At 47.0% G+C, this 25,422-nt stretch overlaps 1 protein-coding gene across 2 annotated transcripts; it reads left to right on the top strand.

Annotated features, from left to right (window-relative positions):
• Positions 1-2,417: 2,417 nt before the first annotated feature.
• On the top strand, positions 2,418-25,120 carry ERCC3 (ERCC excision repair 3, TFIIH core complex helicase subunit). 2 transcript variants are annotated; one of them, XM_056110181.1, is made up of 15 exons: positions 2,418-2,491; positions 2,805-3,007; positions 4,070-4,306; positions 5,907-5,956; positions 6,540-6,675; positions 6,886-7,050; positions 7,541-7,745; positions 9,394-9,708; positions 11,710-11,894; positions 13,420-13,622; positions 16,059-16,155; positions 17,591-17,708; positions 18,997-19,115; positions 22,778-22,930; positions 24,923-25,120. In XM_056110181.1, the coding sequence occupies exons 1-15, from the start codon at positions 2,464-2,466 to the stop codon at positions 25,052-25,054; spliced, it is 2,346 nt and encodes a 781-aa protein (XP_055966156.1). In that variant the 5' UTR covers positions 2,418-2,463; the 3' UTR covers positions 25,055-25,120. The 2 variants fall into 2 exon arrangements, with proteins under 2 accessions (XP_055966156.1, XP_055966155.1); XM_056110180.1 differs by having other exon boundaries at positions 2,805-3,010; positions 24,923-25,119.
• Positions 25,121-25,422: the final 302 nt, after the last annotated feature.

The following is a 25,422-nucleotide window of genomic DNA, read 5'->3' as shown; positions in this document are numbered from 1 at the left end:
CATCTCATCTAAACTTTATGCCATCCAAATTGTGTAAAAGACTCAAGGTGTGATTATTACCAGCAAACTTCCTTTCCATCTGTAAAATCAAGACTAGAAATCTGTTTTCAAAGTATAATGGAAGATAGGCAGAGGATATACATATTTATTCCATAAGGGAGAAATCATTGTTCACTCAGCAGCATATAAAAGATGATTCATTTTCTTCACCTTGAAAAGTAGGGACTCATTCTGGATTTTTACTACTATTTTGACTCTTCCTCAGTTGATACTGTTCAGTTTGGAAAAGGAATGAGAACGGGCCGCTGAAATATTTCAAGACTCATTCTTTTTTTAAAAAAAAAAAAAGCACTGTAGCACTATGTAGCGCTATCCTCCCATTGTTCACCGGTTTGCTTGAGCAGGCACCAGTAACGACTCCATTGTGAGATTTGTTGTTACTATTTTGGGCATATCGAATATACCACAGGAAGCTTGCCAGGCTCTGGCGTGTGGACAGGACACTCTTGATAGCTTGCTGAGCTCTCCGAGAGGGAAGGAGTAATCGAACCCGGGTTGGCTGCGTGCAAGGCAATGAATGGCCCTACCCACTGTGCTATTGAAAAAAGAGCATTTTCTTGGTTCCTGAACTTCAGATTTACCAACTTCTGCCCAGATATTTTGTCTAATATGCCAGAATTGTGGACAGGATTTTTCCCTCTCCTAAATTTTTGTTGTAGTGATGCTTGGGATTGAACCAGGACCTCACTCGTGTGAGGAATGTGCTCCACCACAAAGCAACATCCTTGGTCTCAAACTGCAGTGTAATACCCCTAATGGCCAATGTGACTAGGTATGGAGAGTGTCTGAAGATTTGATAAAGGTTAAGCCAAACAGGTGGACCCTCTGTAAAAAGCTGGTGCTACGGTGTGAAGAGGAAGAAACAAAGAGCTGTCCCTCTTTCATCCCCCCAGAAGAAGGCACAGTAAGAAGGCATGAAAGTGGCGACCATCTTTAAGTGAGTAAGAGGAAGCACCTTCACCTTGTCTTCCAGAACTGTTTAAGTAACAGTCGGTGGGACTTTGTTATAAATTGAATCAGACTAATACAATCACACATTTCAATATGTTTGAAGCAATCCTTCAAATCTATACCTTAGTTATACCACATCATCTCTTATAGTTGCTCAGGAAATTTTTGCAGTTCTCCTTTACTCATCTGTCTCTGGATATATGGAAATGTGATTCAACAAAACCTACTCCCTCTCCAGAATATTCAGAATGGAACACTTGCTCAACCTTCACTCCTACCATCCTAGTGAGTTCAGTGAAGTCAAGTGCCACCAGAGCTCTTGGACCTTGTAAAGAGTCTTGAACTCAATAGCTGGTGTGATTATTCTTTACTAGTAGATTGAATTTTCATTTTTCTACTTAAAACTCTTTTCATTTTATAATAACATAATGTTTTTTTTCATTGATCAAAATCTTGGGCCAACAAACTTAGACAGCATCTTCTTGGGAGGCCAAATTTATAGTATCGTATTCTACAGGTCTGACTGGGGTCAGATCCAGGGCATTTGTCCCTTTGTATTAGTTTTAACCAGTTCCCATATGTTGTTTGAACACAAGGAGACCCATTTAAAATCCACAATTCGACCTCAATAGGGGCAGTTCTCCTGCCCTTCTGCCAGTCATACTGCTCCTCCATCGCTCAATTATATGGAACACTATCTCACTTCAATACATTCACGGGTATTCTGAGACTATTATTTATTTTTCACCAGATTTATTACTGTGATATAACTGGTATTTGCGTTCTTATGGTGTCCAAAGCAATGATATGATGCGCATATATTCTGAAATGAGATTCAGCTTCTATTTTCCAAATGTTTTTATATTAACTTATGAAATAGCAGGAATGTTATTGAGGAATTTGGAACGAAGATTAAATTTGAAATGTATTTAACTCTACAGCGGGTGCATTATTAAAAATCATTCAAGGATCTTCAGTTTCGAAAGTACACCCCATCTTCTCTTTCACGTTTCTGACCTGAGCAAGATTCCACGAGACTATTGTTTAAAAACGGTATACACCTCATGGTGTTTCACTAATAAAAAAAAGAAAAAAAGAAAAAAAAACGGTGTACACCTTGTTTTTTCTTTACCTTGGAGCTCTTTAACTATCCACATCGCTCTATTCCAGGAGGCAAGATTGTGCTTATTGTCGTGCTCCGACTGTTAAAACCGTCCCTTCAACGATCTCATTGGCTGATTTCTGGAAAGAAGATGGAGCAAAGGACCCAACAGAGCATCATCCACCTGTCAACTCCCGCTGGTCGCTCGCTCCGCCCACTCAGCCGCCGGGCCGGGAGCGCCGCCTTCCGCAGGGTTGTAGTTCCGGTGCGAACCGGAAGTCCTTCAGGGCGGTCGCAGAGCGGGGGTGTGGGAGCCGTGGGGATCGGCGGTGCGAGTTGCTGTAGCTGCTATGGGCAAGAAAGACCGGGCTGACCGTGGTGAGCCTGCCCACGCCCGCCGAGCCAGGCGATTTGTTATCACCGCGGCTGCGCCTGGCTTCGTGGAGTTCCCAGTGTCCGCAGGGCTATGTGGGGGCGGGCGGGGGGGGCGGCGATCCGAGACCCCCACGCAGCCCTGCAGACTGGCCCGGGTGGAAAGCAGCGTTTGTGGGCGAGGACGCTGGGGAGCTAGAGCCGGAGCCCACTAAATCGAGCCTTGGGGGGGTCCGGCCTCCCCCCTCCCCCCATGCTCCAGGCATTGTGGCGGAAACCCTAGGCCGTCGGTGGGCTCAAGCCTGTATCCAATCTGCAGATAAAAAGAAGTCCAAGAAGCGGCACTATGAGGACGAAGAAGAAGAGGAGGACGACCTCCCTGGCATCGAGCCTCAGGAAGCGGTCCCTTCGGCGGCCGGCAAGCAAGTGGATGAGTCTGGCACCAAGGTGGATGAGTACGGAGCCAAGGACTACCGGCTGCAGATGCCGCTGAAGGACGACCACTCCTCCAGGCCCCTCTGGGTGGTAAGCGTACCCTCCTGAGAGGCAGGGCCCAAGGGTTTGTGGGGCCAAAGCAGAAGCTGAGGCGAGGAGGTGGAGTGTTGGGGGGGGGGGGGGCGCTGCCCTGCGGAGCACCCCGGAGAGAGAGCTTTCAGCCACACCATCCCAACAGCCCGACCCGGGAATGAGCAGGAGCCCCGCATGGGTGCCAAGCCGACTGGGTTTTCTTTGTCTCTTGCCCTCCCTGTACACGTACTAAAGCTCCCCCCCCCCCACCCCCAAGATCTACCAGCGATTCAACACAGCTGCTTTTCTCTCCCGGATAAATGGCATGATTGTGTGACAGCTTAATTCCCCATTCAAAAATTTAAGTGGGAGACATGTTTGCTAGGCAGCCTGTTTGCCCTGTTTGAATTAATGAAAGACACTACCTTCTTTTGAGCTCTAAGTAAAAGTTCCAACTGTTGCAAGGCAGACCACTTACTTTCTAGTTTGTGGGGTGCAGCTCCTTCCTTTGGAAATGCTCTTTTCTTTTTACCCTCTTATCTGATGAAAGTAACAGGTCCCATAGAAAGCTGAGGGAGCACTTATCAAATTCCTTTTTAGGGGCAGTCTCTTTTTTTCTTTTTTTTTTTTTCAGGTGGGAGTGGGAGGGGGCATACCTGGTGGTGCTCAGGGCTTACTTCTGGCTCTGTGTTCAGGGGTCACACCTGGTAAACCTGGGAAATCATATGGGATGGAACACAGGTAGGCCACATGCAAGTCAAATGCCTTACCTGCTGAACTATTGATTTTCTGTTCTGGGGCCACACCCAGATGTACCCAGGGACTATTCTTGGCTATGTGCTCAGGAGTGACCTCCTGGTGGTGCTGAGGAGACCTATATTGTGGTGATGCCGAGGTTGGGATGGAAGTAGGGGTGCTGTTGGGATTTGAATTGGGGTTTGTGACGTGTAGGGCAAATGCCTTCCTTCCCGTTCTGTCTCTCTGGCACCAGTCTTTTTTTTGGTTAAGGATATGGGAAGCAGTATTTCTGCATCTCTTTCGTTTTCTAATCTGAGGGGTCTGTTTGGTGTTTCTCAGGCTCCTGATGGCCACATCTTCTTAGAAGCCTTCTCTCCAGTTTACAAATATGCTCAAGACTTCCTGGTGGCTATCGCTGAGCCAGTGTGCCGACCAACCCACGTGCATGAGTACAAACTAACTGCCTACTCCCTGTACGCAGCGGTCAGTGTGGGACTGCAGACCAGTGATATCACCGAATATCTCAGGAAGCTCAGCAAGACAGGCGTCCCTGATGGAATTATGCAGTTCATTAAGGTGAGTGAGGACTCAGGCCAGCTCATTTGCCTCCTTGCTAAGGTAGTGATAGGAGCCACACATTGTTAACTTGTGGCTGACATTGAAAATGCACGCTTAGATCTAGTGTGGGGCAAAGAATATTTGATTACCCCAGCCGCTGTGCCTCAGAACCCAACCTTGTGTTTCTTTCTGATGCCACACTTCCCCTGAGCTGCTCTGAACTAGTAGTGGGTGCTCACATATTAGGGGGAACAGGCTCATTCTAACTAGGATTATTAGGGAATGCAGGCCCAAGGGAATGGTACTATAGACTGAATTCTGTTCGCTCCACAGTATGTTGAAACCCTCGCCTGTGATGTGATTGTATTTGGCATAAGGAAGTAACTAGGCAGATAAGGTTATGGGGCACGGGTTGGTGTCCTTACAGGGGAGCCACCAGAAGGCTCCCACATGCTCTGTGCACGTGGAAGAGGTTGTGTGAGCACATGTATGAAGGCATCCCTGAGCCAGCTAGAACAAGAGTCTTCATGAAAATCTGAACTGGCTGGCATCTTGGTCATGGGCTTCTAGAAACAGCTCTCTGTTGTTAAGCCCCCACTTTTTGATGCTTTTTTATTGACAGAGTTAGCAGGCTAATACTCCACTGCAAAACTGAGACTAATAGTCAGGAGTTTCCATTAGGGAAAATCAAAAAGAACTTTACATTTTGAAATGGTTTGGGTTCCATGAGAAGAGCAGTTTAGCATGCTTTGGTTTGTGGTGTGTCCCGAGATAGGTGAATATCATTTCGAAGAGATGGGCAGCTGGATTCTGATCCCCAAGTTGTAGTGGCTGTAGATGAAGGACAGAGGCACGCGCAACAGTGATAAATTCAATTTCCGAGAAGCTGTCAGGAGCCCTGAGAAGTGACCCAGGGGAGAAAGGCCTGCACCTCTGGCTGGGGTCAGTGTTGGCTGGGAACATCCTGCAGGGATTAAGTGTTGCCCAGTGCAGGAGTAGAGCCAGAACGATAGCGCAGGCAGACAGCTGCTGCAGAGCTGAGTGGGAATTTTCATGACCGCTGTACAGCATGCTGCCTTCCATTCTGAAGATTCTTGGGGAACCGTACTAGATCTAAACTTTATTCTCCACCATTCAGAAGCTTAGATTCCAGTTAGGGGAGGAAGGACATTAGTGAGGGGCCCAGTAAGCTTAGGAATCAACGATTTCTGAGTGCGTGACTGTTTGCCAACTTTGTGCTAGTAGCTGTAAGTGCTACTGATGGCAGGTCAATATCTGGGTTAGTATGAGTCCTGTGGGGAATGTAAAAGAAAGGGATAGGGAAAACAGAAGATGAAAAGTGGCTTTTGAAAAAAGATTCAAAAGTAGTGGAAGTAGTAGACATCAGAATTAGCCCAGCAAGAAGAAGGTTTTGATCTGAAAAAAATAGAAGCTAATAGAAAAGGCTCAATTTAGATTCCACGCCCACCCCCAACCCCTGCACTTGGGATTGCACACTGGGTTTTCCTAAATTAAAAATGGAACTCTCCTCTTGTTGGGTAAGATGTGCTCAGTTATGAATGTGTTCTGAGTGAGCTGCATGCTGCCAATTTTGCTTTGTTTGTTATCCCCCCCACAGCTGTGTACTATCAGCTACGGAAAAGTCAAGCTGGTTCTGAAGCACAACAGGTAAGGGCCTCTCAGGGGTCATCCCACGTGCTTTCTCCCTTTGCACACTAGTTGGCGTGCAGCTCACATTTAGAAATTTTGCTCTGCTACACAGCAGGCAGCACCCCCAAGTAAGTGAGGGGAGAAGTGAAATGACAGGGCTAACATGGAATCTTTTTCCATTGGCCACTCTGCCCTTCCAAAGCAGTGGGGCTCAGGCCTAGATTCCTGCTTATTTAATTTCATTGTGGTACCCAACCCTCTTGCTTTATATCATAAATATTGAATATCTCAAAACTCAAAATTTGGCTAAGGGTTGTTGGGAAAGTGAAAAAGTGGAGAGAAAAGTTGCAGGTGTGCCTTAGTACTTGTCCTACATATGTGCGGCCCTAGGTTGAGTCCCTAGCACTGTATCATCCCCCAAACACTAAGCCAGGAGTAGCTCCTAAGCACCACTTTCCCCGTGCCCGTCTCCCCCCCTCCACCCCCCTAAAAATGGAGAGAGGACAGGAGGCAGTATTTCAAGACTCCCTAGTTGAATAAGCAGTGGAACTTACTGGAAATAGTGTGCAGATCAGTGCACACCTCCTCCCTCCTCTTATAGGTACTTCGTTGAAAGCTCCCACCCTGATGTCATTCAGCATCTTCTCCAGGATCCAGTGATTCGCGAATGTCGCCTGAGGAATGCCGAAGGGGAGACTACCGAGCTCATCACAGAGACTTTCACAAGCAAATCAGCTGTATGTGGGCTCCTGGGTCCCTTTTGGGTGGGGGTGGGGAGGGTGGGCATTTGGGTTTCAATTCTTTTGGTACTTGTCACCCAGCACTTGCACCCTATGGGCCCTGCAGGTTTCTTGTGACTCTTTAAGTTCTCCTGGTGACTTTGACGCTTGCTTGATCACTGGGGTTGAGTGTTGCACACAAATCCAGATCCTGCCTTTCTTTGACAGATCGCTAAGACTGCTGAGGGCGGCAGTGGGCCCTCCACTTCTCAGGTGACAGATCCACAAGGAAAATCTGAGATCCCCACCGACCTGTTTGACTTTTATGAGCAAATGGACAAGGATGAGGAAGAAGAAGAAGAGACACAGACAGTATCTTTTGAGGTCAAGCAGGTCAGTTTAATACGCCACCCCCAACCCCCCCCCCCCCCCCCCCCCGCTTCCTTCTCTGAAGAGTTCCTTTGACTGTTCCTTCTCTGGTGACCAAGAGTAGTGTAGCCCTTCTTCAGTGGTCTCTAGTCTGAGAGGAAGGAATCCTGAATTCCTTGCTTTTTGGGGTACCTGGAAGCCTGAGCATCATTCATCCTAAAGGGGTTATCTGAATGTCCTGTTACTCAGACCTTACCAGTCACTGGATGGATGTAAGGAAGGATATTTAAGGAGCTTTTTTGATGATCAGTTTGGATTTAATTTTGTCTGTGTTCTTAGTCTGGGTTGCTTTTCTATGCTTGAAACTAGTAGCTGCCATACAAGACCTGAAATTGCAAAGGTCTAGATAAACGACTTTTTTGACTGTTAGGTCAGGTCTCTCGGAATATGTGCTGTTTCTCAAAGCACGGTTTGGATTTAACAAGATTATGGACCCTTCATGCTCACTTCCCAGGAAATGATTGAGGAACTCCAGAAACGTTGCATCCACCTGGAGTACCCTCTATTGGCAGAATATGACTTCCGGAATGATTCTGTTAACCCTGACATCAACATTGATCTGAAACCCACAGCTGTCCTCAGACCTTATCAGGAGAAGAGTTTGCGGAAGATGTTTGGGAATGGACGTGCACGGTCTGGAGTCATTGTTCTTCCTTGTGGTAAGTGACCCAGAAGGTGACAGCCAGGTTTTTTTGTCTGAATCTGCCAGGTTCCTCTTGCTCACCCTTTGCACATTTCTCCAACTCACATCTTGCCAGAGGACAGCGTAGGTCAGATGAGTCTGGATGCAGAACTCGCCAAGTGCTTACTGTGTATGCAGGGCTCCTGGCTATATGATGGTGAACAGAATAACACACCTGTCCTCGTGGAGCTTGTCTTGGAGGGGTAGAGATAGATGGTAAACAAAATGACTCACTTGATGATACCTTGAACACTGAAGAAAACGAGTGTAGGATGAGGGGATAGGCAGTGATGTGAGGATGGTTCACATTCCGGGTTTGTTTTCTCATTCTGTGCACTCAGTCTTTTCTGAGCTGGGTACATTTGGAAGTTTCAGAGCATAGAAACTTTGCTTTTCCTTAGATGGTGTATTACAGTGTTCACATTCAAGAAAGGGCAGTTGTTGCCTCCTTAGCGTTTATTCTATGACAGTCCTTTCCTGAGTTCTTTTTTTCCCTTTAATTTTATCTTTTAAAGTTGCTCACAATAGCTTATTACATTCAGTATTCCAACAGCAGTCCCACCACCATAGCCTCTTCCCACCAGCATTATTTCAAATGTTCCCAGCACCTTCCAACCTGCCCCCAAAGCAGATCCTAAATATTTTGTATGGCTTGTTATGAATAATACATACAGTGTGCAGATATCTTCTGTGTTCAAGTAGCTCTCTTGTTCTTTTTCTTTTTTTTTTGGCTGTGCATAGGAAAATATACTGTAATATAGTTCCAGTTGTTTACTTTCATTTCCTTTTCTGTTTGTCAGCACACTTGTGGAATAATAATAATAGTAAATTAAATTGTCAATAGCAGGTATTCAAGTTATATGGGAAAAAACCCTATAAATTGTTGGCAATAAAATTTAAAAAACAATAGTAATGACTTATCTTGTACTGAGTCCTTTATGCAATCTGTTAGGCACACTAACTGCCCAGTAACACTTCTGCCTTTGGTCTTGGACAAGCTAGAGTTTTAGTTTTCCCATGTTTCAAATGGCTGTTGTAGCTTTTATAGGGATAATACATGGTTAAGGCATAGGCCTTGCATGGGGCTGACAAGTTTTGAATCCTAGCATTACGTATGGTTCCCTGAGCACCACCAAGTGGAGTCAGGAACCAAAACCAAAAGGAATCACATCAAAAAGAAATAAAGGGCTGGAGAGATAGTAGTTGGTAGAGCTCTTGCCTTGTATGCAGCTGACCTGGGTTTGATCCCTGGCATCAAATAATGGTTCCCCTGAGCACAGTCAAAAATAGTTCCTGAGTGTAGACCTAGAGCAGTAACCCTGGATGCTGGAGCATTGCCATGTGTGGCCCCAAAACAAACAGAAATGAGAGTAAGTTTTTTTTTTTAATCTTTGGTTTTGTGTTTCTGCAATTTCATCACTTAAACAAGATGCTTATAAAGTTCTAGACCTCTTTTATTCACACTGGAATTTGAAGTGTGTCTGGTTCCTCTTCTGTACAGAAATTCTCAGAGCAATACATGTCTCAGAGTTTCAGCTAGGAGAATCAGTACAAATAGTTTGAGTCATTCTGCGACCTTCATTGCAACCTGGCCTTGAGGAGGATTTTGCTTTACTTTCTCATAGGTGCTGGGAAGTCCCTGGTCGGTGTGACAGCTGCGTGCACTGTCAGAAAACGCTGTCTGGTGCTAGGCAACTCAGCAGTGTCCGTGGAGCAGTGGAAAGCCCAGTTTAAAATGTGGTCCACCATTGATGACAGCCAAATCTGCCGCTTCACCTCTGATGCCAAGGACAAGCCTATTGGCTGCTCCATTGCCATTAGCACCTATTCCATGCTGGGCCACACCACCAAAAGGTCCTGGGAGGCTGAGCGAGTCATGGAATGGCTCAAAACTCAGGAGTGGGGCCTTATGATCCTAGATGAAGTCCACACCATCCCAGGTAAGCAGACAGAACTGAACTGTCCATTCACTAGAGGTGAAATTCACTGCTCACTGTTATTCAGAGAGAGACTGCTATGTAGCACATCCACCTTGCTAGGTGGACCTGCTGGGTGATGCACTTGTGGAGGGTAGGTAGAGTGTGGATGGGTGTCCATAATCATGACTTCTTGGTCCCTGACCCAGAGTACATTTTCATTAATTATTTTCTCCCTCCATCTTTCTTTACTGTTGCATCTCCTAGTTTTCAGTGGCCTTATGGAAAGGCCTCAAATTGCTTGCAATAGAAACTCTGCTTCTCCAAATAGTGCAGGCAAACATTTTTTAAAAGTTATGTTAATATCATTTGTATGATTTTAAGTACACAATTCAGGAATGTTAGTAAATTCATGGAGTTGTAAAACCATTACCGCAATCCAATTTTAAAACATCATCATACCCATTTATAGTCAGTATTTTCAGGTCTAGCCTCTAGCAAGCCCTGTATTGTTTTCTGTCTCCGTGGACTTGTCTTTTCTGGAAATCTTATTAACAGAATCATACCTATTTTCTTAAATCTGACTTCTTTGCATAATGGTTCACCCATGTTATATTGAGATTGTGCTCCTTTTAGTGCCAAATTGTATTCCAGGCGAACCTTTTTTAAGGGAACTGATAAGTTGTCAATTAGCGAGAACAGTGAATGAAATAAAATCTGAGGCAGGCTTTTTCACATAGTTTTCACAGTGCCCAAATGGTGCTTGCCTCTGGCTTTCTTCTGTGTAAAAAGAGCCCCCGCAGCACCTCTTGATGTTCAAAGTTTCCTAAAGATGTTCACAACCGGTCAAGTAGAAGGAACAACGCCTTTATCTTTTTTTTTTTTTTTTAATTTTATTGACTCACTGTGAGATAGTTACAAGCTTTCATGTTTGGGTTACAATGACAGGATGATCAAAACACCCATCCCTCTACCAGTGCACATTCCCACCACCAATCTCCCCAGTATACACCCCCTTCCTCATCCTCCCCCTGCCTCCATGACAGACAATGTTCACCATATTCTCTCTCTACTTTTGGGCATTATGGTTTGCAATACAGTGTTGAGGCAGGAAAGCATTTGATGTGTGTGACTGCAGCCACATGGACCTGGCCTAGAGGAGAACAGTGATTGCCGAGGTCAGGGGACAGGCAGGGTAAAGTGCCACAAAGGAGTGCAGTTCTTCTGTCCCTCTCTTTCTGACTCATTTTACTCAGTATGATACTCTCCATGTCTATCCATTTTTAAGCAAGTTTTCTTTTGGGGTCACATATAGCAGTGTTCAGGTCTTACTCCTGGCTCTGCACTAAGGAATTACTTTTGGTGGTGCTCGGAGGATGCTGGGGATTGAACCCGGGTTGGTCAAGTACAAGGCAAGCGCTCTGCCCGATTTATTATCTCTCGCCCAGTTCTTTGCATTTTCACTGTCCCGTGTTCTCAAGTATGGTGCAACTTCTCTTCCTTCAGATTGTTTTGTCTGTTTCTGAAATCTTATCCTTAATTATGTTGTGAGATCAACATTCAACGTGTTTTAACTTTATCTCACACCCTTTTTGTGCTTATTTAATTTAAGTAGAGAGAATGTTAACTTTGTGAGGAAGGAAGACCAAGGAAGTTGCTAGCTGAGAAAGGAACTAGTCAGAAGTGAGAAGGGAACCTCCTCGGGCAGGTTGGTTAGGTGCTGGGGTGCAGCTGTCTGTCCTGGCTTTCCCCGTGGTTTATGGGAAGATGGTGGGAGAATGAAGAGACAGTGCTGAGGCTGCAAAGCTTCTTTAAAATCCTTTTGCCCTCCTACTATCCTTACTCCTTGAACAAGCCTAAAGTGATTAGTTGTTCTTGCCCAGTCATCCTTGCCTAGAACAGCTCTCTGCCAGCCAGTTACCTGGCACTTAGCCAGTGTAGTATCGTAGGCCAGTATTTAGTTGCAAGGCTGTATGTGGTAGTGGGACGTTTAAAAAAGTGTGAACCTGCCAATTGTTTCCACAGCTAAGATGTTCCGACGAGTGCTCACCATCGTGCAGGCCCACTGCAAGCTGGGCTTGACAGCCACGCTTGTTCGGGAAGACGACAAGATTGTTGACTTAAATTTTCTGATCGGGCCCAAGCTCTATGAAGCCAACTGGATGGAACTGCAGAACAACGGCTACATCGCCAAGGTCCAGTGTGCTGAGGTAGCTGTCCCTTCCCACATAGTTTGGAAGGGCTAAGGGGAAACGGGCAGGATCCTGCTTGGAGGGCAGGCACTCTTGCAGGACCTGAGCCGACAGCTGCTGCCCCAGGAGGTGGTCAGTGCTCTAACCATCTCGGGCCCGAGACAGGCACAGTCAGTGAGCAGTGGTCATCACTCCCAGGCAGGCAGCTGCTTCTCCCCGCTGGAGTGAGTACCCCGACCTGCTCCTGTGCAAGCCCAGCCCCTTCCCTGAGCAAAGTCTGTTGGTTTTGATACCCCCAGAGAACTCTTGTGGCCTTGAACATTGTGTTTCAAAGAACGTACTTCCCATTTTTGTTCTGTAATCAACACCAAAGAGATAGGTAACAGGACTAGTGTGGGTGCGCCACATGCCTGGGGCCTTGGTTCAGACCCTGGCACTGGGTCCCCTGAGCAGTGCCCTGGTTGTAGTGCTCCAACACCAGCCGCTGCACCCAGATCCCTCCCTGATTTTTTTTTCTTTTAATAAAATACACATGTGAAAATACATGTTTATAGGTAACCCCACTCTGGAGGAACAACATTCTTTCTGGCACCTTCACATGACTGTTCCCAACTCCCCTATTGCTAAATGTGGCCCAGAAATCCAAATCCTCCTTCCCATCCAAAAAAAAAACCAACCTGGTTTTAGCTAAGTATAGCTAGTCTTCTGTCTGGTTCTGTAACCCTTACCTATTGTAAGTAAATTCTGATTTTAGTAAATACAAATTATTGTGCAGGTATCTGCACAACCCATTTTCAGAACATTTTACCACCCCAGAAAGTTGTCAGCCATGCTTATAACGAAGCTCTACATCTCCTCCCAGTTCTAGGCAGCCACTGATTTATTTTTTGTTTCCATACATTTGAACCTTGGTTGTTTCTCATGATGACAGTATTATTACAGATATTGTACTTATTTCCTGGGCTGCAGAGCAATCTTGCTTCCTCAGGACTTCTGTGTAGTAGCTTCACTGTAGTGGGTCATAACCAGGATAGGAAGTGTCCTCCGTGTGTGTGTGTGTGTGTGTGTGTGTGTGTGTGTGTGTGTGTGTGTGTGCATGCACGCATATATGTGTGCGTACACATGTGTATGTATGAGCGTGTGTGTGAATGCACTTGAGTTTCAGTTTTATTAACATATAATTTACATCTGACATATTTTTTAACATATAATTCAGTTACTATTGGTTTGATTTTTTTTTTTAAGTTGATTTCATTAATGGAATGGTCTTCAAAAGTTTCCAGTTTTGTTGAGGCTGGTGTTATAGTAAAGCAGGTTGAGCACTTGCCTTATATGTGGCTGGCCTGACAATTTATAGTACCCCATGTGGTCTTCCCCCGCCCTCGCCTACCCCCAGCACTCCAGGGGTAATCCCTGAGTGCAGAGCCAGAAGTAAACCCTGAGCTCAGCCAGGTGTGCCCGTCCCTCCACACCAAAAAAAAAAAGGTTTCCAATTGTGGTCTTTGAACTTGCATACTGACTCCTGATTTCTGTTGTATCTCAGGTTTGGTGCCCGATGTCTCCTGAGTTTTACCGGGAATATGTGGCAATTAAAACTAAGAAACGGATCTTGCTGTACACCATGAACCCCAACAAATTCAGAGCTTGCCAATTTCTGATCAAGTTTCACGAAAGGAGGAATGACAAGATCATTGTCTTTGCTGATAATGTCTTCGCCCTGCAGGAATATGCCATTAAACTGAATAAGTAAGTGTGGAAGAGTTGGAATGACAGCAAATCTCCCCTGTGTGAGAATGCAGCAGGCATATTGCTCAAGGTCACAGGGATTTGGGGCTCTAGAGGCGTGGGTTGGACAGTTTCTCCAGCGAGAAACCTTTGGGTCTCCGGCATATGGTAGGGGAGACAGAAGGGGCTTCCTTCATTCTTCCCCTTCGGCCTCTGTTCTGCGCTCGGTTCTCCTGAGGTGCTCACTTCTGACCCTCCTTATTGATTTTCCCGAGTCAGCCTCCAGTTTCCTGCCAGATGGGAGGAGGAGGCACGTCTAGAGGCTGCTTCAGTGGGACAGTGGGACTGATCCTGTCCCTCACACCAATTTGGTCCGCTCCCCTGCCCTATCAGCGCCTGCCAAGGCAGTTGGGACTCATTCTCGAACCTTTCTGGGAAAGTGGCTTCTTTTCTATCGGCTTTCCTTCCTGCACCGTGGGCTTGGCTGTCTTCTTTGGGACTCATTAACTAGGCCTGCATCCATCTGTTTTGCTGCATCCGTGGTGTTGGTCACTTCTCTTTCAAGCTGTTACTTTTGGGGTGGGGGGAGGGGGGTGGACACTTTTGTGGCTTTGTCCCTGCCACATTATATTCTGCTCTGTTATGTTTCATGACTCTCTTCTCTCTCTTCCTTCCTTACCCCCACCCCCTTTCCAGTATCCTATCAGATTTTCCTGCCACAAAGAACCCTCCCTGACACTGATATTTGAAGCACTGGAGCACCTGAGGCTTGTTTCTTGTTGCTTCCTGGTTAAGATATTGCTGGCACAGTGAATTACTCAGAGGGTAGTGCTTTTGTGGATGCTAGAATGATGGCTTCTACTTCTACTTCCTATTCTTTCTTTCTTTTTGTACTTCCAGTTAAATGTTTCTGTCTTGTTTTCTTGTGGCCTAATAATTACGTGGGTCCAGGACATTGCTCTGTTCTGTGGCGTGGGACACATAGCAGGCAGTTTGTCTCCAAGACTTCCCAAGAAGGGAGAAGGTGTCAGTAAATACTTTGCAGGGAGGGCTCTTGGTGTTACCTGTTAGAGTGAAAGACAGAGCATCAGCTTTGGAGTGAAGACACATGGGATTTGGGTCCCCGCTCCTTTCAGCTGTGTCACCTGTGGACAGGTGCCCGCCTCTCTGAACCTTTTGCTCTTCTGTCAAATGGAGATGCCACAACTTCCTCAAAGGATTCTTGTGCATGGCCCATCTGATAGGCATTCAAGTATTAGATTTTTTTCGTGCAAAGAAAGGTCACATTTCTTTTTCGTTTCCTCTTTGAGAGAAACTACCAGAAACACATGTGAGTAATTTTGTTGATGAAGGAGAAGAAGAGAAAATATCTAAAAGCCTGTATGGGGCAGGAAATAAGGAGGATCGCGTTTGCATAGCATAGCGCTCATAAGTAAGAAAACATTAAGATTTGTGTGATACCCTGGACTGAACACTCAGGTATGGCACTTCATGGGTGGTGGCCAGTGGCCATCAACCTAGAGTGTCCCTCGTAGTGCATTCTCCTCCCCTTCTCCCCCCCCCCCCCCCCCCCAGGCATGTGCTCTCTAGGGCGCAGCCGACCCCAGTCTGCAGCTCAGGCTTGGGGAGTTGGGAAGTGTGGTGTGGCGCGTTGGCAGGACTGCTCTCTAGCCGTCAGCACGCTGCCTTGGCACAGCTCATGGCCTTGGTGGTGGGACAGCCGCTCTTCTGTACATACTGGGTACATACTGACATGAGTCTTACCTTCTGTGCTTGTCAGGAACAGTGATGTAGGAACAAGGGTTTTCAGTGGAGCGTGGAGCTTGACGGGGGTCCCCTCCATGTCCGAGGGCTGCCCTCGCTGTTCTTGTCACCACATCCACTGTTGGTACTCGACTTTGGGAACTGGCCTCCGCAAGAGAGGGCATTGCTGAGAGAAGGTATCCTAAGTGTTAAACCCTTTGTTAGAGGATTGGAAATTACAGAGAATGATTTTGAACTTAGTATTATAAAAGGTCAATGGGGAAAATGGCTGGGGGGGGGGGGCTCTTTTCTCTTTTATTCTCCTTTGGTGATGCTGGTATCTTTCAAAATAGTTACTTACTTGTTTGCAAATTACAGTGCTTTTCTTAACCAGTCTCCTTGGGCTTCATAAAATCCAGGGGTTTCTTATGTGAATATTATGCTTAGAATGAGGGAAAAGCAGGGAAAAGCACACTCCAAAACCAGACTGAAAAAGGGAAAATCCCGAAGGGCATGATGACCTGAACCGAGCCTGAAGAGTAGACTGAGGAGCGGACCATATTTTTTGGTCCACCATTTTGCTGGATTTTCTCCTGGTATTCTTGCCTGATGACATCCCAGGGGAGGGAAACTTTGCAGGGGCTCCTTTCCCTCTGATGTGCTTTCAGGATAAGGAAGGGGTGGTGTGACTAACTCAGCTTCTTTCTTCCCTAGACCCTTTATCTATGGCCCTACATCCCAAGGAGAAAGGATGCTTATTCTCCAGAATTTCAAGCACAATCCCAAAATCAACACCATCTTCATATCCAAGGTCTGTGAGACCCCAGCAAGCTCAGTGTTTGGTTGGCAGGATCCTGGACTATCTGGGCAGTGAATTGGTGTTTGTTGAAGGAACCCCAGGTGTCAGTTTTCATTCCTGTTGTCCCAGCGTTGGCTTGTGAGAGGCTAATGTGGGGTTTTCATGTGTCATAGATAAAATACCCGTTCATGTGTCATAAATATAGTCCTAGCCCCAGAAAATCTTTTAGCCAGATGGGACTGGGGAAAAAACCTCAAAGTACCAGAGTGCATGTTTTATAGGTGGGAGGCCTGAGCTCCATCCCTAGAACTATGAATGATTCCCAAGCACTGCCGGATGTGGATTGAAACCCAAATTAATTAGTCAGTACAGCGGTTAGGGCATTTGCCTTGCATGCGGCCCACCTGGCAGACCCAGGTTCTATTCCTCCGCCCCTCTCAGAGAGCCCAGCAAGTTACCAAGAGTATTTCACCTGCACGGCAAAGCCTGGCAAGCTGCCCATGATGTATACGATATGCCAAAACACAGTAACAAGTGTCACTATAGAGACATTACTGGGCCTGCTCGAGCAAATCAATGAACAACGAGAAGACAGTGACAGTGATTCTCTTTTCATAATTAATGTTCCCCCCCAACACACACATTTCCCACGTTTTGGGGATGTACAGGAGTTTTCATTTAGCACAGTGGTAGGGCGTTTGCCTTGCACGCAGCCAACATGGCCGACCCGAGTTCGATTCCTCCGCCCCTCTCGGAGAGCCCGGCAAGCTACCAAGAGTATCTCGCCCGCATGGCAGAGCCTGGCAAGCTCCCCGTGACGTATTCGATATGCCAGACACAGTAACAACAAAGTCTCCAGTGGAGACGTTACTGGGCCCGCTCGAGCAAATCGATGATCAACAGGAGGGCCTTTACTTTACTATGATTTTTACTATACAAGGAAGGCAGTCATACTTTGACCTACAGTGAGGTCAGCAGAATGACTCCTTCTGTAATAAAGAAGCATTTGGACTAGGTTCTCTTTGTTGGTTTGGGGAATCTTGAAGTCTTTGCCTGCTCCCAGTGTGCTTGGTGCTAGTGAAGGTAAGCCTGGTAACTTTGGGATTTGAGCAGATCCGGCACCCAAAAGAAGACTTCCTAGGAAGGGTTCAGGATGTGTCAAAAAGTACCAGACTCTGGTGTTGGTGGCTGGGGACTTCAGTGGGTAGAACCCCCAAGCTGAGCTTGGTTTCCCTGCATCCGAATCCAGTCCAGTGCAAGCAGTAACCCCTGCTGGGTTACATGTCCCACATGAGCTGCTGGGCCCCGTGGCCACCAGGGAAGAGAATTAGTATGTTTTGAGATCAGCCTACAGTTTATTTACATTTGAGCCCCTTTGGTCTTTGTTTGCACTTTGTGTACCATATATGGAAACTCTCTCCTACTCACATTAGCTCTGTTCCTGTAGGTGGGTGATACGTCGTTTGACCTCCCAGAAGCAAATGTCCTTATTCAGATCTCATCTCATGGTGGCTCCCGGAGGCAGGAGGCCCAGAGACTTGGACGAGTGCTCCGAGCCAAAAAAGGTGAGGGTGACTCTCTCCCCCTGCTGCCAAGGTCTCTCCTTGCACACAGCTCAGCATAGGAAGAGGGAAGGCAGAGCCGCCTATGGGTCCCTGTAATGCGCTTGGTGCTCCTGGGGTAAGCCAACTGTGAGGCACGGGTCCCAGAGCCACAAGCAGATCTCGTGGCCCTTCTGTTTCTCAGGCCTGGAAGGTGAGTGTGGGTGTTATCCACTGGCAGCCGCCTGGATTTCGCACGGTAGCCTCAAAGCTGAGCTACTTTGAGTAGCCCCCGGGTGTTGGTAGGTAGGAGGAAGAGCCAGGATGTGGTGCTCAGTGGTACAGTCCTGGGAGGGGTGGCATAGCACTGGAGGCGTAGGCGCTGGACGCTGCTATCCTGGGTCTCAAGTCAGGAGTACAGGAGGCCTTGTTAAGAGTGGCTTGGGCAGCCCCAAGGACATGAGAGAATGATGGACCCCGCATTCAGCCTGAGGTTGCTGCCCAGGTGAAGGATTGCACGGGCCCCACACAAGCTCAGTGAAGGAGGATCTGCACGGGGTAGTGTCTGCTTGTCAACTCCAGGGAAAGGACCTGGGCCCCCATCACAGGATGTCGCAACTGGGATTAACTGCTTTTTTTTTTCTTTTTGCTCCATCTTCATAGTGGGTAGCTGGTGATGTCTCATCATGGTTTACATTTGCATTTCTCTGATGAATAATGCTGTTGAGTTCTTAATATTTGCTCCCTGGCCATTTGTTTGTTTGTTTTGCTTTTTGGATCACACGTGGCGATGCTCAGGGGTTACTTCTGGCTCTGCACTCCAGAATTACTCTTGGTGGTGCTTGGCAGACCATATGGGATGCCAGGGATTGGACCTGGGTCTGCTGTATGAAAGGCAACGCCTTACCTGCTGTACTATTACTCCGACCCTCCCTACCTCTTTTCATGTCTTCTAAATTTAGAGAACTGTCTGTTTTCTGCTTCTTCATCCTTTTTTATAATAGGGTTATTTGTGATTCCATTTTTGAGGTGTTGTTACAGTTATGTAATCTAGATACAGATCCTTTATCAGAAACACTCCGTGTATGGTTTCTCCCATTCTGTGGATTGTTGGTTCACTCTTTTTAGTTATGCCCTCTTAAGCACAGTTTTTAATATTGATGAAATCCAAGTTAATGAAAAAGAATTACCCTGCAGGCCTTGGGTGATCTCCTGCATACAGAACTCCCTGAATGCATGGCTGGCTTTTGAACTCTGGATGTACATTCCGGCATTCTTACTACCAGTGTTCTTTCTCCTTCCTTTTCCTCAGGCATGGTTGCAGAGGAGTACAATGCCTTCTTCTACTCACTGGTTTCCCAGGATACACAGGAGATGGCTTACTCCACCAAGCGGCAGAGGTTCTTGGTAGACCAGGGTTATAGCTTTAAGGTATGTGTCCCCTGGGTCCCTGGTCACAGTGAAATCACGGCTTCTGTTGTGTCCTGGCCTTCCAGAGAAGTGGGGGCCACTTGACAACACCAGTGTGGCACACAGTTTAGGCAGCCACAGAGCATTAGTGTGCCGGAGGCCTTCACAGACTTGCTTTTATCTCTTCATGGGGGTGGTGGGCTATAGGGGATTTGTGGGGAAAATATCTTGCAGGATCCCTGCTGTTCCAAGTCCGCACAATGGGTGGTCAAAGAATGGAACCTTAGGGCAAGTAATGTTTGTTTGTTTTTGAGCCACACCTGGCGGTGCTCAAGGCCTACTCCTGCCTCTCTGCTCAGGGATCACTCCTGGTGAGCCTTAGAGGACCACAGGGTTGTGGGGGGTGGGGGGTGGAGGGCTAGAAATTCGACCCAGATGGACTGTGTGCAATTCAATCATCCTGCTCTCTGGACCATTGCTCTGGTCACCTTGTTGACTTTTTATGTCAACAGATGCTGATGGGGAAATGTGCAGATTTGGCAGGACTTGACATGCCAAGGAGCAGTGACCATCACTGTGTTGGCCTGATTCCCCCAGACTTGCTTTCTAAGGGGTGCTGACTCCAGGTTAGGAGAACCCTTCCTTAGCTGGTGCACCTCAGTGGGCCTCACATATGTCAGAGCTCTCTGTGTGCTGCAAGTCATATATTTGAATAACTCGGGGAAATTCTTTTTGTTTTTGACTTTTTTATTGAATCACTGTGGGATAGGCCATTACAAAGCCATTCATGATTGGGATTCAGTCATACAGTATTCCAACACCCATCTCCACCAGTGTACATTTCCCACTGTCAGTGTTCCCAAGTTTCCTCCCATCACCTCCCACCCCCCACCCCCTACCTGCCTCTATGGCTGGCGCTTTTCCTTTCTCCCTTTCCCTCTCCCACTCCCTCTCCTTCTTCCTCTTACTCTCCCTCTCCCTCTCTCTATTTGTGTGTGTGTGCGCACACACACACACACACATCCTTTTGGGCATTGTGGTTTGCAATATTGATATTGAAAGGTTATCAAGAATATCCCTTACCTACAATTTTTTTTAATTTATTTATTGAATCACAGTGAGAACAGTTAAAAAGCTTTCAGGTTTAAGTCTCGGTCATACACAGATCAAACACCCATCCCTTCACTATTGCATATTTTCCACCACCAAGAACCCCAGTATACCCCCTCATGCCACCCTTCCCCTTGCCTGTGAGGCAGATGATTTCCACTTAACTCTCCCTGTACTTAGATTACATTCATTATTTCGACAAAAGACGTACCACTTTATTTGGAATTTTTCCCCAACAATCAAACCTGCTGAAAAGGCATTGTTTTCTATTGCTGGTTATGAAGACCATATGATTTTGGATTTCTGATATTTTACTAATTTAGTCTGGAGGGATTTCTGCCAAAAGCCAAATAGTTCCGAGATTGGTTTATGTGCCTCTGGGGCCATGGCCATGCCGGAGAGCTCCTCGTGGGGGGCAGCTCGTGGTCTTGGCAGGGCAAGAAGGACGCACCCCATCCCTTGAGGCTGCAGTGGCCCCGTCACCGCCACTCATACCTGGCTGTCCAATAAGCTCTGAGGCGGTGGCTGCCATGACACCGGAGGGAGCGGAGGGGGAATGGTGGAAGAGACGGACACCCTTTCCCTCCCGGGGGGGGTGGGGGGGACACAGCACCATCGCTTAATACATAGTCCATTTACCTTTCTGCCAGAAGCTGCTGGGTTCTAAATTAGGTCTGTGTGCCTCGGTGACCATGGCCGTGCCGGAGAGCCGCTCATGGGGGCCCTCTCTTACCTACTTTTAACTCTCAGATCTTGTCCAGCATGATCATTCCCAGCTATTATTGTTATAGTGGTCTCTTTTCTATCTTACCTACCCTCAGCCCCACACACGATTGTAGTTAGTTTCAACCATTCACCAGCCCTCCTAGCCCCTGTTTTCCCTGGCCATGGATATTCTTCTTCTACTCTATATATTTTTTATGTACCACAAAGGAATGCAGTCATTCTATCAGGAAATTCTTAAAGCTTTGGGTTAAATTCCATTGTCTGGGGCATTTACTCTCTTTCCTATGTGTTGTTGGGATTTAGTCCCAGGCTTTTTTGGGAGCGATGTGCCAGAAGTGGGGGACTAATAGAGCAGCACGGGAACAATAGAGGAGAGGCTCCTGATTCGTGATTTGCAGGACTGTAGGTTCGCATCTTCAGATTCTTTGATCGTATCTTATTACACACACCAAGAGTCCTGTTATCAGCCTTGCTATTATCAGACCGAGTTTCCTGACCTTTTTATCTTTAGCCAGAGGTGGGGACACTTCTCAGAGTCTCAAGCTAGGCTCAAATTTCTATTTATTTACTTATTTATCTATTTTTTGCTTACTTGATTTTGCTCTGGGGCCAAACTTGGCTGTGCTTGGGGGTTACTCCTGGCTCTGTGCTCAGGAATCATTCCTGGCAGACTCGGGGAGGGGGAGGGGGAGGAGGGAACCATATGGGGGGTGCTGGGGATTAAACCCAGTTTGACTGCATGCGAGTCAAGCACCCTACCCGCTATACTTTTTCTCCAGCTCCAAAGTTCAGATTTTTTGAAGAATTTGCATTGTGATCTTTTTTCATCTGTCTGTAAAAAATGGGTGAGCTAGGGCTGGAGAGAGACTACTGGGGCACTATAAGGTTCTCCAGAGCACTGTGGGGAGCACACCCAATCACAGATCCAGGATTAGCCCCTAACTCCTCTGGGACCCTTCTTTGCCCCATAATCCCGTCCTGTCCTCCCCCCTCCCCCATGTCTGTTGCGTTCTGTGTCCAGCCTCCTGTGTTTTGAAAGCGTTACAAGGGTAAGAGAAGCAATGAACCATGAAGTGCTCTGGGGCCTATGAAAAGGAAACTCTGCAGAGCAGCACCTACATGGGTCCGTGTCTACTTGGTGGAGCCGCCTTGGCCTTCCTAGTCTTTCCTCAGAGTCCTCAGAGTGATGACCAGGCACTGTAGAAGGTGACCAGGCTGGGCACTACTGTACCGTGATCTCTGGCTACTGAGTATTCAGCCGCTTCCACACTGCCAGGAATTGCCTCTAATACAGATTTTGAGAAGAGTTAGAGGAAGAAAATTTCCTTTACATAATCAACTCAGACTCTCAGTGGAGATCTATGCCTTTCAGTCAATTACGAAATGAAAATGAAATCTTCATTATATTTTATCTTGCTGTTCTAAAAACCTATAAATCCATTCTGTACATCCGGGCCTCTACTGGGACTGAATGCCCCCTGGAAGGGCAGCAGGCTGTGCCCTCGGCCTTTGGTCCCTTTCTTTACCTGGTGCAAGATGACAGAAGCTACCAGAGTGGATGTTTTTAGTCACCAAGATTACCATTCTGATAGTGACCATTTCACTGCTCTGTGTGGGGAGCACATTTCTTTGAGGTTTTCGCAACATCTTTTGCCTTAGAGTTCTTAGATAGGCTCCCTGGTCAATTGGGTGCCGATACATGGTCTCTGGATTGCCCAAGAGGAGCTTCCCATGGTCAGCCATTAGTTCTGCTGGGCATGATGGGAAGGCAGTGATTGGAACTGGCCTACACAGAAGAAGGCAGAGTAGGGCCAAGGGAGAGAAGCCAAAGAGTGTGGGCTTTGCAGGTGATCACGAAGCTTGCGGGCATGGAAGAAGAAGACTTAGCATATTCAACGAAAGAAGAACAGCAGCAGCTCCTTCAGAAAGTCCTGGCTGCCACAGACCTGGATGCTGAAGAAGAGGTGGTGGCGGGAGAATTTGGCTCTAAGTCCAGCCAGGTGAGTGAGTGCAAGATTCCAGTGTGAGTTCTGAAGAGCACGCGATCCCATTTCCCGGAGTCTGTGTGTCTGTTCTTCTGTGCCTTCAGTGTGGGAAACCCAGGAAGCGAGAGAAGGGCAGGGGGCGGACAGGACCATGAGGGCCTCGGCCATAATGGCTCTTCTTAAGCCTGTGAGGTGGGAATGAGGATAAGCTCGGGGTATACTTGTAAACTTTTCTCACAAACTGAAGTTATTTGTAAATATTCGACTTTTGGTTTTGCAACGGTTTACTGGATGCCTACTGTGTGCCAGTGTTGGGTTGCAGCCTGAGAGCTCCCCAAGAATAATCTGACCTTGGCCTTATGCAGTAAGGCAGGGAAGGATGGAGGAAAAGGCCGCTCCAGCCTGAGAGGCGGGAGTTTGAATAAGCAGGTGAATTTGATTAAGAAGCTTATCTTGGGGCGGCTGTAAGACAAGTCGTTTTCTGCGCCCACCCACCCTCTCAATTTAGGTTTATCTAGAGGTATTTGCTCGAGCGGGCCCAGTAACGTCTCCATTGGAGACTTTGTTGTTACTGTGTCTGGCATATCAAATACGTCACGGGGAGCTTGCCAGGCCCTGCCGTGCGGGCGAGATACTCTCGGTAGCTTGCCGGGCTCTCCGAGAGGGGCGGAGGAATCGAACTCGGGTCGGCCATGTTGGCTGCGTGCAAGGCAAACGCCCTACCGCTGTGCTATCGCTTCAGCCCGAGCATTATTACATGGGATAATTAAAGAAAGTGTTATGGGCACTTGTACCAGGTCCTTCCTAGGAGAGAAATAGAATTTAGTCAGGTTCCACAGAAGCAAAGTAAGTACCAAAGCCAAAAGATACGTAGTGTCTAGAACAGAAAAAGAAATAAAGAGCATTATGGGGAGGTGCTGCTATTCCTTCTCTCTCAGATCTCTCCCCCAAATGGGGGCTGATCTCTGGGAAGTTTCCTGCACTGCATCTCAGGCCATGTCTGACCATTCCCTCTCCAAGTGTCATTCCAGGCCAGGCTTCTGGGGTCCTGCTTCACTCCCTTTTTCATACATCCGTGGGACTTGATGTTGGTGGAGTGCCAAGCATGGGGTCTGGGGCTGCGGGGGGGGGGGGGGGGGGTGATTTCTATATATGCTGATGCAAATGTAGCTATTCCCATTTTACAAATGAGTTCATTGAGATGAAGGTTCAGAGTATTTGCCCAGGTCACCCAGTGAAGGATAGATTCAACATTGAAATACTGGGCTTTCTAGCTGTACTTACTTGATTTAAGGTCTATAATGGATTCTCCTGAGATTTTGAAAAATCTGTTAAAAATTTGGTTCAGAAATTGTTGGTGAGGCAAGGTACCATTGTGAAAATAGTATCTGAGTCAAGAGGACTAGTGCAGAGACTTGAATACCCGCCTTGTGGGCACATGTGATACGAATCCATGTGTGGTCCTGGTAGCTCTTGATCCTAGTGCCACACACAATTTACAGCTGCACCAGTTGTGTGTAAGCACCATGATAAAGGGACAAAATTCTGAAGCCTAGTCACCTGGCCTCAAAATTCTTCTCTCCGAAGAATTGTGGTCTTGGGCAATATCCTTCATCTCTTGTCTCAGTTTCTGCTTCTGTATGATGGGATTGTGGAGCCAGAGAGATTGCCGAAAGGGCTGTAGTGCAGGCTTTTCAGACACACGTGTGCTCAGGTTTGATCCCCAGCCTCACATGACCTCCTGAGTACCTCTGGGTGTAGCCTTGCTGGCTTCAATATTGGGGTAGCCCTACCCCTCCCAAAACACTTCCCGCAAAAAAAAAAAAAAAGATAGTTTATGACTGCATTTGAAAAGTCAGAGCATGTATATTCTGCTCAGAACAATGTTTGAAACATACTGGTTAGTAAATGGTTACTTGTAATATATTGACACATTTTATTAGCTAATTATGATTATGAAAGGCATGTCCTTCCCCTGGAGACTAACACTGGATTGGGTCCCTGCAGGTGTCTCGGCGCTTTGGCACAATGAGCTCCATGTCAGGGGCTGACGACACCGTGTACATGGAATACCACGCCTCACGGAACAAAGCTTCTACTAAGCACGTGCACCCACTTTTCAAGCGCTTCAGGAAATGATGCTCAGGGTCTCCGCAGTGAAGACTGTGGACTGGGGGCCACCGCTGGCAATGGATTTTCTCTCTATTGTGTACTTAGTATATCCACATTCTTTCCTCTGCTGTTGACCAAATTGGTCTAGATTCAGTACCTATTCTGGGTTGAGGAAAGCACATTAAGAACTTTTGTCTTTATGTGTTTTAAATGTGGAGGGACTGTTTTTTTTTTTTTTTTGGCAGATCAAACTTCTCAGATTTGTTGACTGTCATTTCAGTATATGAACGTTTGTGATATTTGGGGTCAGAGAGACACAATGAGTTGGGCACTTGCCTTGCACGGAGCTGACCCAGCTTCACACCATGGCAACCCACATGGCCCCTGGGTCTTCT

The sequence above is a fragment of the Sorex fumeus genome, unplaced genomic scaffold (assembly GCF_029834395.1).
Source record: "Sorex fumeus unplaced genomic scaffold, SorFum_2.1 ptg000009l, whole genome shotgun sequence".
Lineage (NCBI taxonomy): Eukaryota > Metazoa > Chordata > Mammalia > Eulipotyphla > Soricidae > Sorex > Sorex fumeus.
The sequence above is the reverse complement of the archived record's forward strand: the minus strand, read 5'-3'. Positions and strand labels throughout refer to the sequence as shown.

Bases quoted from the DNA above. Each gene is read 5' to 3' on its own strand.
- ERCC3 (XM_056110180.1), top strand. From the start codon at position 2,464: ATGGGCAAGAAAGACCGGGCTGACCGTG. The intron at 16,156-17,590 runs GTCTGTGAGACC...CTGTTCCTGTAG, and splicing joins ACACCATCTTCATATCCAAG to GTGGGTGATACGTCGTTTGA. The intron at 22,931-24,922 runs GTGAGTGAGTGC...GGGTCCCTGCAG, and splicing joins TTGGCTCTAAGTCCAGCCAG to GTGTCTCGGCGCTTTGGCAC.